The sequence below is a fragment of the Rhinopithecus bieti genome, unplaced genomic scaffold (genome assembly GCF_001698545.2).
Source record: "Rhinopithecus bieti isolate Rb0 unplaced genomic scaffold, ASM169854v2 scaffold_18624, whole genome shotgun sequence".
NCBI classification, from domain to species: Eukaryota; Metazoa; Chordata; class Mammalia; order Primates; family Cercopithecidae; genus Rhinopithecus; species Rhinopithecus bieti.
In genome coordinates, this window is record NW_016809607.1 from 1,253,109 (window position 1) to 1,272,056 (window position 18,948).

Genomic DNA, 18,948 nt, shown 5'->3' on the forward strand with positions numbered 1-18,948 from the left:
TGGTTTTATACTCACAGCCTAAGCTTCTAGTAGTATGTTGTCAAAAAAAGGAAATGAGGTGATGATTGGCAGTTAATGGTCACTGACAAGATTTTAAGGGTAGTTATAAAGTTTCTCGGAAGTATCAATATCAAATGAGCTAAAGGGAGAAAAGTAGATGCAGCACTGATGTGTCAAAAATGACTTTGAAAATGAAAATTACTGTGTCTGTAACAGGTATCTTTTACTAGCTGAAAGAAACAAATGAAAAGTCAAACATTCACTATTAACATACATGGGGCCGGACACAGTGGCTTATGCCTGTAATCCCAGCACTACAGGAGGCCAAGGTGGGAGAATTACTTGAGCCCAGGAGTTCAAGACCAACACAGGCTACATGGCAAGACTGTGTCTCTATAAAAAACTTAAATATTAGCCAGGCGTGGTGGTGTCTGTAGTCCCAGGTACTCGGGAGGCCGAGATGGCAGGATGGCTTCAGCCTGGGAGATTGAGGCTGCAGTAAGCTGAGATCATGCCACTGCACTCCAGACTGGGGCAACAGAGTGAGACCCTGTCTCACATATGTAACACACACACATACATACATACGTATATACATACATACGTGGTAGCCAAGTGTAATTTTTACTGACTCTTTGGTTAGTGTCATTACACTTGCACATAGGAGTTTCTAGTCTTCAGTTAATTCCTGGGAAATGCCAAAAAATAAAAATACTGCCACAGAGAAATTAGTTTTTCTTTTCTACATATTGGCTCAAAATTAAGCACCTGAATATTAATTGTCTACATTTTGTACTTTTAAGATCTTATTTCAAAACAATTTACACTGAGAGGATTATTTGTGTTTTCAAACAGGATCAGGGATATCTTTATTTCTAGACTCTGGGAAGATAATTTACCCGAGCAAAATGCGAAGATAAATAATTATACAAAAATTTAAGTCAGTTGTCAAAGCTAACAATGCGTCATCTGGCTTCAAAATTTAATGAACAGAGAGTCTACATAAATATCTTTCTTGTCTACATATCTTTCTTGTTATAGTAAACACTTTGTTTTCTCTAAGAAAACACTGCTCTTCATTTTAAAACCTAAAAGGCAAAATGAGAAAGGTAACAGCAGATTAACAGGTTTGAATGTGGTTTATAAAATGTGGAACTGACAAACATGGATTAACTGACTCGAAAATACTCTGGAATAGGGGTAACAAATTTGGTCCACAGGCCAAATCCAGCCAGCTCATAAGAATAGTTTTACATTTTCTAATGGCTGAAAAAAATCTAATGGCTAACAGAGCAGTATTTTGTAACACACGGAATTATGTAAAATTCAACTTTCAGTGCTCATGAAATTTTATTGGAACATGGCCACACTCATTCATTTAGCTATTGTCTATGATTGCTTTCACAATAGAATGGCAGAGTTGAGTAAGTGCAAAAGAGGCCTATGTGGTGCTGTCATCATTTTGCATTGCTCCTTGGCACACTAAAAATTGCAGTAATGCAGTTACCAACATTTTGAGTGCTACATATATTGTCATACCACAATATTTTTAAATTTATTACTAGTGCTTACCCGTAACATCAAAACAAGAGAAAAAAATAAAAGTAGACTTGAAGTGACATTTTTAAGGCACATTAGTATATGGATTTTTAAAAATCAGATTAGACGTCAGAGCATGATGTTTAATATGCAATGTCATTAGAGCTGTTCTTAAAGAATACTATATAGTGCAGTCAGGGCCGGTGGTTCATGCCTATAATCCAAGCACTTTGGGAGGCCAAGGTGGGTGGATCACTTGAGGTCAGGAGTTCATGACCAGCCTGGACAACATGGCAAAACCCCATCTCTACTAAAAACACAAAAATTAGCTAGGCGTGGTGGCTTGTGCCTGTAATCTCAGCTATTTGGGAGGCTGAGGCAGGAGAATCACTTGAACCTGCAGGGTGGAGTTTGCAGTGAGCTGAGATCGTGCCACTGCACTCCAGCCTGGGCAACAGAACAAGATTCAGTCTCCAAAAAAAAAAAAAAATCAAAAATGAAGATAAAGTTGCAGCCAAAGTGATTCAGTTGTTAACCAAGCAAGGAAAACATTTTACTAACGATGACTAAATTGTGTTTGATTCCATCAGCTGAAGGAACGTGCCCAAAGTAAACTTGCTTAAGACTATTAAATTAGCCTTTTGGCAAGAACGGTTGCTTTAAGAATTGAGAACACTGGGAACAACATCAACAGTCAATAAAAAACAAGGCAAATGACCCTGAGTGGTTTTCCTTGGCTCTTGATGAGTCAACAGATGTTACTGATACTGCCTAGTTAGTTATTGCTTATTTGATAAGTCAATGCCAATGTTGAAGTGACTGAAATTAGTCTCTATAAATTATCTGTGTGGAACAATTACAAGCATGAATATTTTCTAAGAAGAAAACACAAATTTCATGCAACCTGAAGTAGAATCTGCCAAGATGTGTTACAACTGGTGGTGCTAAAATGTGTGAAGCAAAAAGATTTAAGTTTGTCAAATTTTTAAAGCCAGTGAAAAAAAGGTAAGAAGGTATTTAAAATCTATGGTTATTTACTGTATTATTATTCATCAGCAGGTACTTTGTGGGATATATTTGACTCAACTTTGTATTACTGAACTAACTACTAGTATCAATGGTGAACTTCATTTGCTCTCATAGTTTCTGACAGATTAAACATCAATTGTTCAGTTATCTTTTGTCAGATACAGAAGATGAATATTCCAATTTGCCCAACCACACTGGCATAACAGTGTTAGTTCTATTATGAGCTTTTATGTTCAGGGCTGATATTGACATTTTTCTGAAAAAGAAGACATGTCCTCAACCACTATTATGGAACACTGAATGGCTTTGGAATTTAGCTTTTGCTCAAGACTTAATAAAATTTTGAAATGAATTCAAGCCAAAATTACAAGGCAAAACAAGTGTTTACATGTGAAACATGTCAACAAAAGTCATTTTGATGACAACACTATTTGAATTACAAATAACAACAAGCTGCTTTACACATTTCCTGTGCTGCTTTACACATTTCCTGTGCTATCAAAAGGTAAGACAACAAAGCGGGATCTCCATTCTCACACAAATTTGTAGCTCACACTATAGTTCCCGCAGTATTTTTTGGAGTTTGCAAGCGCAAAGGAAATTTCCATTTTTCAAAATCGATTTAACCCAGTGCAGTTGAGAAGCTTCTACCTAATCTTCAATTGGAAGTGATTAAGCTGCAATGTAATAACATGCTAAAAGGAAAATATCCAAAGAAGGTACCTTCGAAGTGATGAATATGCTCAACAAAAATCATATTCTCATGAATTAAGTATTTAACAATACCTATCTGCAAGGAATTTTCAGAAGTAAAATATGCAAAATCTTATTACAGATCAGCATTAACAAGTACTTATAATCAACTTTAATGACATGAAACATTAACTTTGATGCTCCCCCTAAATAAATTCTTTTCATTGGTAAACCCATATTACAAAAAGATAGTTCTCAATTATTGTTTTGAATTTTGTCAATAAAACTTTTGTGCAAATGTTATTTCTCTCCAGTTATTTAAGTACCTACATAACAATCTCAGTTTTACCTCTTAGCCCAGAAAGCCTAAAATATTTACTATCTGGCCCTTTATAGAAAAAGTTTCCTGACCTCTGCCCTAGAGCCAGAAGCTACCCTGAACATTTAAAAGTACAGGTTGAATGCAATGCCTCAGAAGCCAGATGGCCCGGGTTTATATGTTGGCTCTGCCACTAGCAGCTTTAGGATCATGAGTAAATTCTTTAATCTTTTTTTGCCTCAGTTTCCTCATCTGTAAATGGGGGTAAGTAATGGCATTTATCTTACAGGGTTGTTGTGAGAATTGAATTAGTAAATGCAAAGCACAAGAAACAGTGCCAGGCACAAAGGAAGCATTATCCTCATATGACTACTGAACACTTGACATGTAGCTAGTGCAACTGAAACAGTGAAGTTCTACTTGAATTCAATTAAAATTAATAAAAGAGCCACATTAGTGGCTATTTCAGTGGCTCCCGTATTACCACAATTCTACAGGATCATGCTAGGGTGTGCGGATGCTGGAATATAACCATTTTGCACTGAGTAGGACAATGAATTTCGTTATACTACAGTTAATATTAGTTTTCTGTTCAAAACAGCTGTGCCTTTTCATGCCACAAAATATTTTCTACTTTCTCAGTAGCAGAATTAATGCATTTTTTAACAAAACAGTGTATGTTTTTGTATAATTTGTATAATTATATATATATCCACATTTATGATTTTTTAATACATAAAGAAAATCCAAATATATTCAGAAACCTCAAAACTTTACCTTTTGCAAAATGTTAAGGCATCTGCTTCTAACAGTTGGAAAGCTTTTTTATTTAGTAGTTTACCTCTTATTCTTGATTATACCAAAATTTTTATATTGGCATTATCCAGTAGTGAAATAGACAAAAATATCAGAAGAAAAGTGGAAACACTACAATTTTCTTTAAGAGAAAGGGACTTGCTACATTGCCCAGGTTGGAGTGCAATGGCTGTTCACAGGTGTAGTCATAAGTACACTAGAGTCTCAAAATCCCATCTCAAGTAATCCTCCTGCCTCCACCCCCTGTGCCACTAGGACTACAAGTGTGTGCCACCACACCTGGCTAGAAAAACTACAAATTTTCCAGTTGAACAATTAATTCAGAGAAATAACCAAACAGCTGGAAAAGCATGTCTCCTTCTCCAGCTAACTCTGACCATTTTGTACATACTGAACAAAACACTTGCCAGGTCACAGGCTTAATAAGACATCTTTACATGGAGGTGTAAAAAATTACCTTTTTTTTGCATAAATACCATGATACTTTATTGCTCAGTGTTCCTTTGAAAATAAGTTAGCATGTTTCCATGTTATTCTTTTATCAATCATATTATTGACTAAAGCATATCACTGATTAACATAAGGTAAAAATATCATCCACTCACATATTCTTGAAGAGAAGTGCTTGCAATATTTTATGAAAACATTTGTGCACATTTTTACTTGATTTAATGGACAGTCCATTTCATATTTTTCTTTAAAATCTACAAATATCTTAATTCTTACCATTAAAACAACTAAAACCAAAACCCAAAACCAATCCCAAAATAAACCCCACCAAAGCACATTAATTTTATTACAGAACATATATTAAGTCACTGAGTAAAGCTCTTTTTTATGAACACTTTTGGAAAGCTTGCATTCAGTTCTAGCACAGCTCTGTTATCAATCTGCGAACAGAAGGACACATCAAGTAAAGAAAGATCTTTACAAGATTCCAGGAGTTTTCTTAAGGATGCTGGACTTACCATTCTTGTTCCTATTTAGGGAAAACAAAACAAAACAAAACAAAAGAACACCTTAAGTATAACATTTATATAAAGTGCTAACAATTAATCCATTCATGATTTATTGTTTGTAATGAACCTGAAATAATGCTTTACAAATTAAATCATTTTTTCAAACATAACTTCATATTGAAATCATTTTGTTAAAAAAAAATAAAAGTTGAATATTCCAGCCAATTTAGCATCTAGAACCTGAATCTTGCCAATATCCTACCCACTATCTTCATTCCTACCTCCTACCCCTTCAAATCAACTCCTCCAGACTTTCCTATTTCTGTCACCCCATTTCAAAATGGTTTTCACCATGCATTTGATGTAAAATGTGCAAGTGCGATGTGACTTCACAAAGTATCAATTGTGTGCACAATGATAACTACTGTGACACTGCTGGCACCCCTGGCTAAAAGTAAGAAGTAACAAAATTACATAGGGTTCCTTTCTGATGAATGCAGTAAGGATACAAGATATTCCACAGTTGGAAAAGATTTTCAATAGATCTGCATGGGGTAGAACTATTCCTAAACACTAGAATTATCAGGGATAAAGATTTCACAATATTCCTTAATCAAGAATTTTAATTAAGAAACTTAAAAAAAAACTAGCTTGAATTCATTAAACAAATAAATCAATTTCTTTTCTCTCCTTAATAAAATAGAGAGCACAGCTCATGTAAATTCTCACTCTTCCAAGTAGATCAAGAATTAATGGTTAGAGTTTCTGATAGTTTCAACTATAAAATTCTGTTACTGTCCTCACTATTTTATTAAAGTACATATATAATTATTCCCTATATTAACTGATCTATCTTGCATTTCCTATCAAACCAAGCAGACTTATCAGGACAAAATTTTTATTGAATCCAAAAATTTTCTTTTTCCTTACAAAAAGTCTGAGATTGGCTTTTATGTCAAGGAAACAGACATTTAAAACAAATTCATACATTGCATCCTTACCTAGTATGTCCAGCTGCTGTAACCTGGTACAATTACATGCCAATTCTTCAATGTCTGTGTCACATACAGATCTGTTAGCTGTAAGAAAGAGTTTTTGCAAGTGTGGGAGCTGGCGTGCCAGTCTGGTGAAGCACCCGGTGCTGCTCTGCAGAGTTGGGCACCAGCCGAGGTCAAGTTCCTCCAGAAATGGACAGCCAGAAGCCAGTTCTGCTATTCCATTCTCAGTAATATTCTTACATCTCCATAGATCCAGGGTCCGGAGTTTTTTACACTTGGCTCCTATCATGCTAGCTATCACATCATAGTCTTCAATCTGGAAATCAAGTAATTCCAATCTTTTACGTGTTATGCTCAGACATGTAAACTGTTAAGAGTAAGTCAGATTCTTAATTATAACCTATTGCTTTGCTCCCATTTAAACAAATCCACATCCTTGTTAATACAGATCTGCCCACTCATCTCACGGATCTGCCACTGTTTCATAAAACAGCCAGGAGTACTCATTTATTTAAAAATCCATTTAAGAGAACTCCAGACAGAAGATGTTAATGAATTAAATCCCAAAGCAGTCTGAAGTCTTTGGTCTCTCATGAAGAATTAAAGGATTATGTGTTCCTCTTTTATGCCCACCATTTCAACCTTGCTGCTGCTACTCATTGACAGCATCTACTTTCTTCCATTTTCTATATGGCTAATATACTTTGGCAGGTATATAAGAGCTCCCTGATGTGCATCTTGTAAGCTCTAAAACACTATGTGGAAATGCTGATAATACTAATAAGGATACTAGTTTTGGGTTAAATGAGGCATTTGGGGACTGCACATACAACATGAAAATAATGTAGATTACATATGTTAATCAACTGTCAGTTATTGGAGGTGTCCAGTGCTTACCTCATGATTACAGGATAAGACTCTACTCATCAAGGATTAAACATTTCAGTTCTTGGGCTTTAAATGCTTTAATAATGTTCCTTTAAATAGATTATTTTAAGAGGTTCATTTGATTTTGTTAAAATCAGATATTAAAATTACCACAAGAAATCAAAAGGAAACAAAATAGTAAACAATTACAATGATTATTTCCTTTTGTTCTTTTAATTGTATTTTCAACAAACATTTATGCACCACTCAAGATGCTAGGACCAGAAGTAAACTGAAAAAAGGAGACACTGTCTACATTTTTGGGAAAGACACACAGACTAATTAAGTAAGGAAAAAATATATTCAAAGAGTGACATATGGTGGGAAAATAATAAAACAGAGTGATGTGAGAGTGATCAGAGTGTAAGGGGTTGACAGAAGAGGTGGTAATTGCTGAAATCTCCAGGAATGAGGTTAATGCATTCGAGGAACAAAAATGAGATCCATATGGCCCAAGGGTGGTGAGGGAGAGGACGGGCTATGGAGGGCAGAGTCACGCAGTGGCCAGGCCATTTAGACCATGAAGAAGTTAGATTTTTCTTTCAAGTACTAAGGAAGTCAATGGAGGGTTCTAAGCAAAGGAGTGACATATTATTACTAACATAAAAACCAATGCAAAACCACCTCTGGCTTCTGTCTGGAGGATGGGCCGATGGTGGGGAGGGACAGAGGAGGAAGCTGATTGAGGAGGCCTGCAACAGTGTAAAGGACAGATGACAGGGGCTTGGATTAAGGTGGCAATGGTGGAACTGTAGAAATCTGATAGATTTGGGGCTGTATTTTTGAGGTGGAACCAAAGGCTGACATATTAGATATAGGCATAATGATTTCTAAGGTTCTGGATGTCAGTGTATGTATGGTGGAATCATGCTGCAGTCTACGAAAACAGGTTTGGGGGAACATATTTCCTTCAGCGAGTATACCTGAACAACACAAAACTGTGGGTTTGATAATCAGGGCAGCCAATTAGCTTATTTAGAAAAAAAAAAATTAAAAATCTTTCTGAAACCCATGATTCTGATTGTGCCCAATCTGTGCCTGGCCAATCTCAGCAGTGTTTGAACAAATTCTCTACCAGCAGAGAACACAGTGAGAAATTCCTTCAAGACTTTGTTGTTGTTGTGAAATTTTCACAGCACTACTCACGCCAAATTCAGGGCTGGGAAAATAAAATGAAACTAAATACTTTTACTGGAACAAAGGCAACCTATCCCTCCTTTATTAACTATAATTCCTTCTAAATTTTAGATATTATGCAGGACTCCTTTTTCCCCCAAAATAATAGACATATTTATTTTCTTATTCATTATCTAATTTTAAAATAGGGCAAATGCCACAGAGGAACCATCAGCAAGAATTTAAGGGACCTGAGCTGACTAGGATCACATAATTAGTAGGAAACTGAAGAAAATACCAGGCAGGTCTTACGATTCCTTAATTTAGGCAACTTTAAATCACTTCGATCAGCACTATATAATAGTGGAATTTAAACTTTTTAAAGTCATTTTTTAAAAGTAAAAGAAATAGATAAATTTTGTCTCTTTCTCAATCAAGAGGAAAAATAAGTATTTCTAAGGAGTCCTAAAAAAACGTTTACGGCATTGACTAGAATATTCAGGTTTATTACAGGTGAGACACTACTCCTCAGAAGTTCTTGTCACTGCAAATCTAACTGGCACTTGTGGCACAAAGATTAATTTCAGAAAAAAAGTGGCACAACTAATTTAGTATCTACATTAAACTCCCTACAGAGAAAGTATGCCATGAGGCGAATACTCAGCAAAGGTATATAACAGACCACAATCACCATGGCAAAGTCAACACAGTGCTCTATGTGTGTATACTGTGAACAGTTGGCTTCATAAATATCACAAATCTAAAAATTGCTATTATATTGACAGTCAACAATAAAATGTAATATAGAAAAATGAGTGCAGTAGTCAGGCAAGGTTTGAAAACACTGGTTTTAGCAAAAGTAAACAGTTTCTTTGTTGTAGGACAAACCATTGTAAAACTCTAAGACCAGGCTGGAGTGCAGTGGTCTAACCATAGCTCATTGCAGCCTCGAACACCTGGGCTCAAGCAATCCTCCTACATCAGCCTCCAGAGTAGTTGGGACTATAGGTGTGAGCAACCATACCTGGCTTCGTAATTTCATTAGGAATCTCCACTCCACTCCCAAATACACAGCCTTTAAAACTGATTATCCTTTAGAGCTAATTTTCCACAGGTCAACTCTGGAAAATGCTAACTTAAAATAATATAATTCCAACCATAAGCATATACATAATTCCAACAGTAAAGCGTCTATAGTCAGAGGCTTGATTTTCTAAGGAATGTTGCTCCAGTTTAAGGGGAGGTAAAGAACAAGCAGAATAAGGTATGTCTAAGCAAAGTTAAACGGTCCTTACCAATCTAAAGAGGACAGGCTAGCAATAAGGAAGATGCAAGTGGCAGTAACTGCCTGGTTTGTTGTGGCAGAAATGGCCATCAAATGTCACTGGGCCTATCAAGAAGAGTCACTAGAGAGATCCACAGAAGCCTATCAAATGGCTTACTATGGAAAGAATTTGACCAGAAGTGAGGAAAATCTAGTGGGCTCCCAAGACTATTTCTAGAGACTGAGACGACCTGTGCCCATACTTGGGGTTTAATAAGACCTAACCACAGAATTTTAAAGACAATGGGGACACGGAGATAAATATGTCATCATAAGAGGCCTACTTAGTCTACACTGCCAAATCTTGGGGCATTTTTGAAGCCAGGCTGAGCTCTAAGAGGTGTTCAAATGGGACTTATTTTAGGTCAGGGACACTGTCTATTGACTCTAAGCCTAGCATACCAGAAGTTTTCTAGAATCTTGCAATCATTTTGCTTATTCAAGTCTTCCTACTAAGTGAATGCAAGGCAAAACTGGAATGGTCTGGGAATCTCCTAAACCTACATTGTTTTAGGGAACAGAGGACAAGTGAGGAGGAATGAATTCTTCCAGTCAGTTACACTGGAAGATTCACTTATGGCATGTGTGCACACAAACACACACACGCACATGCACACCTTCTCCACATAAGATTTCTATTGTCCTTTACATCTCAGTATTATTTAAAAGCTATGTAATTATGTGGTTAGATTAAAAGATTTAACTCTTCCCATGAGCTCTTTCAAGGGCACATAAAATCATATTTTAAATCTGGAAGGACTTTAAAGTTTATCTAGTCCAACAGTCCCTAGGCTTTTAGATTTCACAGACCAGTAAAATTTCCACACACAAAAAAGAGTTCCAACATAGGGTGTTAATCTTTCTGTTTTGACCAATAAGGACAGTAAAACAAACACAAAAACAAACTGATAAAATAAACCTATCTATTATCATGAAAATTTCAAGCAAATTATCTCAGGATTTAAAAGCTAAAATAAGCTTAGTGAAAAACTTACTAAACTATTGGCATTTGGATATGACTAACATCTTAGTGTGTGAAGAAACCTAGAGAGGTGATTAGCTGTCAGAGACAGCATCTGGTTTGAGGCAGAACTATACTATATTCCACCACACTATACTTCTTTCCTTGCTCTCCTGGACAAATAACATGAGTGTTTCAAAGACATACTTTCCAATTTAAGAAAAATGTTTGAAAGCAAGGGACAAAGAAGAGAACCATAAATCTGAAAACCTGTGGGTGTGTATGGGGTAGGGTGAGTCAGGATATATTTCACCCATAGGAAGAAAAAGAGAACAAGTAATTGAGTAGTATAAAGAATTCTCAAACACTTACCATGACACAACTGCCCAAACTGAGGTGCTGAAGCTCTGAACAGAAGTTCAAAATGCTGAGCAGTGCTGTTTGCTGCCATTAGGGACCACATCAGAGGCAAATATGGAAAGTGAATGAAAGTGAAACAAAGAGAAGAGGTCAATTAGACATTAAAGGCTGTCACTGCTTTTCCTGAAATGCAGCTCAAAAGCTAGGTTACAGAGTCCACAAATGCCATTTAATGAGTCCCCAGAGGCTCCATCATTGATTGGCTTGGAGTCAAGGTAATCATTACTAGTCTCCATGTAAGTCGTCACTTTGTATATGGTTTTGGATGCCCTAAAAATACCTATATTCCCTATGACCTCTCAGTTCATTTCCCAAAGGTAAGCAATTTGAAAGTCTGGCTAAGATTGAATACCAAGAGAAGCTAAACCACTCCTCCCTCCACAAACAGAAACAAAAAGACAAAAAACCCACAGCAGGCTGGTGACACTCCTGAAGAACAGCTGCAGCTCTGACATTCACTGATCAGCTGCAGCCTGATGGAACTGCCAATAGAGTCACCCCAAATCAGGATTGAGCTGGTGACTTTAATGTCAAAGGATTCTCTTTGCTGACAAGGATACCAACAACCATTGAGCACCTGTCAGTAGCAACATGCTGACTGAAATATATATAACATGCACTTTCTAGTCATGTTCCTGCCATTTAAGCCCATCTATCCTGTGCAATGAAAACGGTCTCACCACTAAAGAAACCCAAAGACTGCTACATAATCATGGCACTGTAAAATATTTTTTAAAACATGTCTGCCTTGAAAAATTGTGAAAAGCAAAAAATGCAAAATATTCAAATTTCTAATTTTCTTTTATCAATTAAGGAGAAAACTATTCAAACTTACATGGCAAAATATCTTATACAATTTTAATGTATTTAAAATTAAGATGTTATACAACTTCTGTAAAATCTATTCCAAGTGTTCAGAAACTAAAAAGTATCAGTTGAGGGAGAGGTGAAGAATGTGTCAATGAAAATGTAAAACATTTGGTCAAACCCCAGATAAGATTCTCATTGAGAAAATAAAGTAATAAAATATTTCTCATAATGTAAGGTTACTTAAAGCAAAAATAATAATAGTTACAATAGGTCACAGAGGGCTATTATACTTAAGTCTAATTATTTCATCGTTGAGCATTTCTTTGAATTTAAACAAAAAAAGTTTATATTGATTTTATACTTAAGTTTCAACATAACAACATTTGTAAAACAATCCCATGTAGCTCTCAGAATGGTAACATTAGAAAGAGTATATAAAGATAATTTAATTTTCAGGTTCTCCACAATACTTAGCCATGTGAACTTATGAACAGATAGGAACATAACATTAGGTTTGTTTGTTTGTTTCTTTTTTTAATTACAGGACCATATCCATATTAAAAGGTTGTTTTATAAGATTTTCCCTTAAGTAAGATCCAGAGAATATTAGATTTTTTTAGAAAGAATCTCATAAATTTTTGTTGGTAAGAAATTTTAAATTAAAAAAATGCATACATACACACATACATATAATTCACAGGACTTGTTTGGTAATTTATTTTTAAATTACTTTCTATGAAGAATCTCAAATACACAAACAACTATAGGTTCCAATATAACACCCATGTAGCCACCACTCAGTTTTATCAACTCTTAACATTTCAACATTCTTTGCTTATCCGGCTACATTCTTGCTTGGCTCCATCCATTCACATACTTCCTCAGAGGTAACCTTTATCATGACGGTGTTTAAAACATGCTTGAAAGTATATAATTTTACAATACATTATGTATCCATAAGTAGCACATAATATTGTTCTACATGGTTTCTACATAAATGCTATTACAATGTCAATATACTTCTACATCTTCTTCATCAGTGTGAGGGACCTGTCCATGTTGATACATATAGCTCTAATCCACTAATTTTTAATGAAACTTGTTTGGTAATTTATTTTTAAATTACTTACTATGAAGAATCTCAAATATACAAACAAGTGTAGGGTCCAAAAGAACACCCATAATAACCATGTAGCCACCACTCAGTTTATCAACTCTTAATATTTTGTCTTCTTTGCTTATCTCACTACATTTTTGTATCCCTCCATCCATTCAGGTACTTCCTCAGAGGTAACCTTTATTAAGACTTGGTGTTTAAAACATGCTTGAAAATATATAATTTTAGTATACATTATGCATCCATAAATAGCATATATTAACATTAGAAATTGTTGTATAATATTCCATTATGCAAATATATTACAGCATACACCCTCATTTGATTGATATTTAATTGCTTACAATTTTCACCATTACAAACAGTGTTAGAATAAACATTCCTTTATGTGCTTCCTTGTGCATTTATAGAACAGTATTTCTCTAGAGCACATACCAGAAGGAGAATTTCCAGGTGTTTACATATTCTTTGACTTTATTTGGCTTTGAAAAATAGCTCTTCTGAGTGCTTAAATCAACCTATTCTCCCATCAGTAGTGTAAGAGTGTTACGTCCCCACATCTTTATCAACATACGTAGACTTTTCATCCTTTTAAATGTCTGCCTGTCTGATGAGTACAGAATAGTATAATTTGCATTAGTCTGATTACCAGTGAGACTGAAGATCTTTTCATATGTTCATTGGCCATTCATATTTCCTGCTATGTAAATTGCTTCATCACATCCTTTGCTGATTTTTCTTTCCATTGGGTTGTTTCTTCCTTCTTGACTTTTGGAATTCTTTATTCATGCTGGATATACCAATCTTTCTCAGTTATATCAGCTATAAATACCTTCTCTGAGGCATGTCTTTTCACTGTTTACTGGATTTTCTGAGACATGAACATTTTAAATTTTAATATGACTATATTAAAGGTGGCATTAATCCTTTTCCCCTTTATGTTTGTATTCTGTTGTTTTTTCCAAAAAGTTCTTCTTAGCTAAGGGAGAATCTAAGATTCTTCTTTTTTAAAATCAGAGTTTTAGTCTTTCTTTTTTGCACTTAGGTTTTTAACCCAACTACAATTGATTTTTATATGGTAGGATATCAAATTTCATTTTCCCCACGTTGTTCCAGTTTGATTTACTGAAGACTCCATTGTATCCACTGATTTGTAATGCTTTCTATCATATATAAGGTATCCATATATGCATGAGTCTACTTCTGGGTCATTTTGTTTCACTGGTCTATTTTCCATTCTCTGTACCAACATTTCTGTCTTAATTATTATAGTTCATAAGTCTTTAAATCTAGTATGGCAAATAGCCTTTCCTCATTCTTCAAACATCTCTTAGCTGCTGTTGGCCCTTTGCTCTTTCATGTGAACTGTAGAATCACCTTAAAGGTTTCAGTTTTTAACTTTTAGAAATAATACAAAAGATTAATTTTCTTAATCTCCTCTCCATGGTCATTAGTTAATTTACTAGCCTTTTATCAATTTCTGTGTCATAATTTTTTTTATATCTGATACTTCCTTACAGAATTTTTCTTTATGTTGAGAAATATTTTTAGTCGTTCTGAGTGTCTGTGGGTCATAAAATCTTAACAACAAACATTTACTGAGTACTTATTAACATGTCAGGCAGCATTGCTGTAAATTCTTTATATATATAAATCCTCACAACAATCCTATTAACTCATCCATTCATTTAATAAACTGTTATTGCATGCCTACTATGTGTTAGGCACTATTTAGGCACTTAGGATGTAACAGTGAACAGAAAAGTTAACAGCCTGTAAGGTAAATATCGTTATTTACTTATCCTATCATTATAAATGGGGAATCAGAGTGACAGAAAGTTAAATAACTTAGTTTAATATTTACCCCAATTTTTTTTTAAATAAATTTTATTGTGCATATTTGAGATTTGTCCTCAACCTTGAATGAAAGTTTAGCTAGACTTAGAATTTTTAGATGACAGTTACGTTCTTTCAACACTTTGAAAACATTACTCCATTGCTTATCAGTCTCTTACTTGATAAGAAGTCTATTGTCAATCTAATTGTTTTCCTCTGCAGGTGATATATCTTTTCTCTCTGATAGCTCTTGTCCCTTTATTTTTGATCTCCTACAATTTCATCACAATCTGTCTAAAAATTTATTTTCATTTATTTTGTTTAAAACCCCAAGTGCCCATTTTGATTTGAAGACTCATATCTCTCTTCATGAAAGATGACGATTCTAAACATTTCTCTCTTCAAATATTACTTCTCTACCATTCCTTCCATTTTTTTCTTCAGTAACTTCTATTCAATGAACAATGGAGTCTCCTAGTACCAGAGGTTAGAGTGGTTTGAAAAATATGTCCACATGTTACTCTATACGCTTTCCTTCCAGAGGTAGAGCTTAATTCTTCTCCCTTTGAGAGAGTGGGCTTAACTTAGCAACTCACTTTTAACAAACAGTATATTGTAGAGGTGATACAGGTCACTTTGAATATTACATTTATGATAGTTAATTTTATGTATCAGCCTTACCAGGCCATGGGGTGCCCAGATATTTAGTTAAACATAATTCTGGGTATTTGTTTGTTTTTGAGACAGAGTCTCACTCTCTCCCCAGGCTGGAGTGCAGTGGCACAATCTCAGCTCACTGCAACCTCCAACTCCCTGGTTCAAGCGATTCTCCTACCTCAGAATCCCGAGTGGCTGGGATTACAGGCACGTTTCACCACACCCAGCTAATTTTTGTATTATTAGTAGAGACAGGGTTTCACCATGTTGGCCAGGATGGTCTCGATCTGCTGACCTCATGATCCACCCGCCTCGGCCTCTCAAACTGCTGAAATTACAGGTGTGAGCCACTGTCCCCTGGTACAACTCCCCACACACCCAGGTAAAGAAGCATACGCTTCTCAACCTGGGACCAAACTGGAAGAGTAAACACATAATTAAATATTCAAGTGGGTTACATGACACTCAGCCATTTTGGATGGCGAAATGCCAAAGGTAAAGAAGTAAACAGCAAAATATTATAACAAATTATAACTGGAGAGAAAAGCAAGAGACAAGTTCAATGTGAACAGTTTTTATTAATGCAATTAGGCAAAAACAACTGTAAAGCATGCTTACAGTATCAGGGTTCCAGACCATCCTCTACAACTCACAAAAGGACTGTAAAGGAATTAGTCCATAAACATCATACTCTGATGATTTTAACAGGAGGAAGACTGTTTCCCCCTACTTTCACAACTGCCTTCTTGTTTGTTTAGCAATTTTATTCCCCTTAGCGTCCTTTAGTGAAGCCTCCAAATACTCAAGACTACTACAATGATTACAATGACTATTGCTAAGAAAATGATTTCACTTTGGAAGGCTGAGGTGGGCAGATAGATCACTTGAGATCAGGAGTTTGAGACCTGGGAACATGGCAAAACCCCATCTCTACAAAAAATACAAAAATTAGCCTGGCACAGTGGTGCAAGCCTATAGTCCCAGATACTTGGGAGGTTGAGTTGGAAGAATCACTTGAACCTGGCAGGCAGAGGTTGCAGTGAGCTGAGATCATACCACTGCACTCTAGCCTGGGCGACAAGAGTGACACCCTGTCTCAAAGAAAAAAAAAAAACAAGAATGATTTCGATTTCAAAAACAATTTAGTTAGTGAAATGATGGATAACAGATGTGGAAGTTTGGTGTATGCAGATATGAAGTGCCATTCAGTTATAAAGAATATTATTAATGCCTTTACTTGTTACGAAGAAATTTATTAATAGATAAAAGGCATGAATCCAAATTTTCATTGACAGCTTTTTAAGAAATGCTATCCATAAACTTCATAACTTCCCACCCTCCAGACTTCTAAAGTGCTAAGCAAAAATACTTAATAAAAATAACTGATGTTTATTATACTCACATATAACTTTTAGATAGTCCAGATGTATAGCTTAGAATTATATTTATGCATACCTGTACATTTTATAATGTACTGAGAACCTTGTATAATTAATGTATGTAGTAATATGCTTGCTATTTTACATTAATGTAGGTTTTTAGCTGTTACAACTAGTTTATGACCTTTTTTATTCAATGTTAAGAATTGTTGGCTATCTTTAATAAATAATGTAACCCTTAATTATAACACTCAATACAGGACAGTAGGATTCCAAATTAGTATTCTCCATTCTAAAATATGATTCCTAGAAAGCATATTAATAAGGGCCAGGTAACAAGTGTACATATTACAGACAAAGACTAGCTAAAATATAGACTAGTTATATAACATCATCAGAAACAAATGTACTTTCATTGATTATAATACATTTCAAACACATCAGAGCACTATCTCTGAGTAAGAAGGTGAAATTTTATAAAAGTATATTCACTAAACGAAAATGCATAAATTTGCATAACAAATATCTCCAAAGAAATCTTAAGAACACAACCACTCAATTACTGGAGTGTAAAATATATATATGAGTGTAAATCTTTCTCTAATTAAAAAGTTTTGCTCCTCTTCCAATTTCAATAAACTTGGTGAAGAAGAATATAGAATAAAAATTGAAGGTCAGGTGCAGTGACTCACACCTATAATCCCAGCATTTTGGGAGGCTGAGATGGGCAGATTACTTGAAGTCAGGAGTTCGAGACCAGCCTGGCAAATACGGTGAAACCCCATCTCTACTAAAAATATAAAAATCAGCTGGGCATGGTGGCACATGCCTGTAGTCCCAGCTACTCGGGAGGCTGGGGAAGGAGAATCGCTTGAACCAGGGAGGAGGAGGTTGCAGTGAGCCAAGATCGCTCCACTGCACTCCAGCCTGGGCGTCGCGAGACTCTGTCTCAAAAACAACAACAACAACAACAACAAAAAAAAAAAGTTGAAGTATTTTGAGAACTATTTAAAGTACTTGAAACTAAACATATGCAGAAATAATCACCATTTTAGAATATTTAAATTCAATTATCCAGATTTACTATGAACCATCTACTAGAAGTTATTCTTTTATACAGTTCAAATACACAATATGGTATAGATTATACACTGATACATAATCACAACTTGAAAATAATATTGTCTTTCACAACTTTAAGATCAACGTTGTGGTGGGGAGTTAGAATTCTGACAGAACTCTAAAAAGAAAAGGCTAAATATCATAAATCATAAAAATTAATAAAGCTCCTTACACTGCCTTTGAGGAAAAAGAAGAAAGTTCTCTAAACCTAACTGTAGATGTTTAATAGCTACCCTTGACTACAGACTCAGAATTTTAGCTCTAACATACAAGTTTCAGTTTCAGGTTCAGATAATTTGTCAAATTCTTAAAATTCTTGTGTGTGATGAAACAAAATCTAAGACTAAATGTTCACACACCTTTGCCTTGCCCTGCAGTCTCATTTTGAAGCCTATTTTTATCACTGTATTGGATCTTTCCTACAATAATATAGTCGAATACATCTTTCCTCATAGATACTCAACTGATCAACTGATCAATCAACTGATCAATTTGTATAACAACCTATAATGGATGCAGAGATTTGTAGTCAAAAAGACATGGGACTGGGTGTGGTGGCTCATGCGTATAATCCCAGCACTTGGAAGGCTGAGGCAGGAGGATCACTTGAGCCCAGGAGGTTGAGACTAGCCTGAGTAACACAGTGAGATCCTATCTCTACAATAAAATAAAATAAAATAAAATAAAATAAAATAAAATAAAATAAAATAAAAACATGACAGTTTACAAATTTCAGTCCTGTAACTTTAATTTGGCTTTCCTCAGGACATGCCAACAGAGAGGATAGGCTAATCAGCCATCTCTAATGAATGGTGTCCTTTCCAGGTAGATTTCTTATACCTGGCTTATTGGTCACTGTCATGGTTGTGTTTGATAAGGAGTCTGCCCCCATTAAAAGATGATCTCCTCCACCACTGCACTCACAA

The 18,948-nt window shown here is 35.3% G+C and overlaps 1 protein-coding gene across 1 annotated transcript in view; it reads right to left on the reverse strand.

Annotated features, from left to right (window-relative positions):
- Nucleotides 1-605: 605 nt before the first annotated feature.
- FBXL4 (F-box and leucine rich repeat protein 4) overlaps nucleotides 606-18,948 on the reverse strand; it is a 75,595-nt gene continuing 57,252 nt past the window's right edge. Inside the window, exons 8-10 of the mRNA XM_017889833.1 lie at nucleotides 11,054-11,125; nucleotides 6,357-6,669; nucleotides 606-5,375 (exon numbers count right to left, since the gene is read on the reverse strand). Of these exons, the coding sequence (XP_017745322.1) occupies nucleotides 5,212-5,375; nucleotides 6,357-6,669; nucleotides 11,054-11,125 (549 nt within the window). The 3' untranslated portion in view covers nucleotides 606-5,211. The remainder of the gene's footprint in view (nucleotides 5,376-6,356; nucleotides 6,670-11,053; nucleotides 11,126-18,948) is intronic.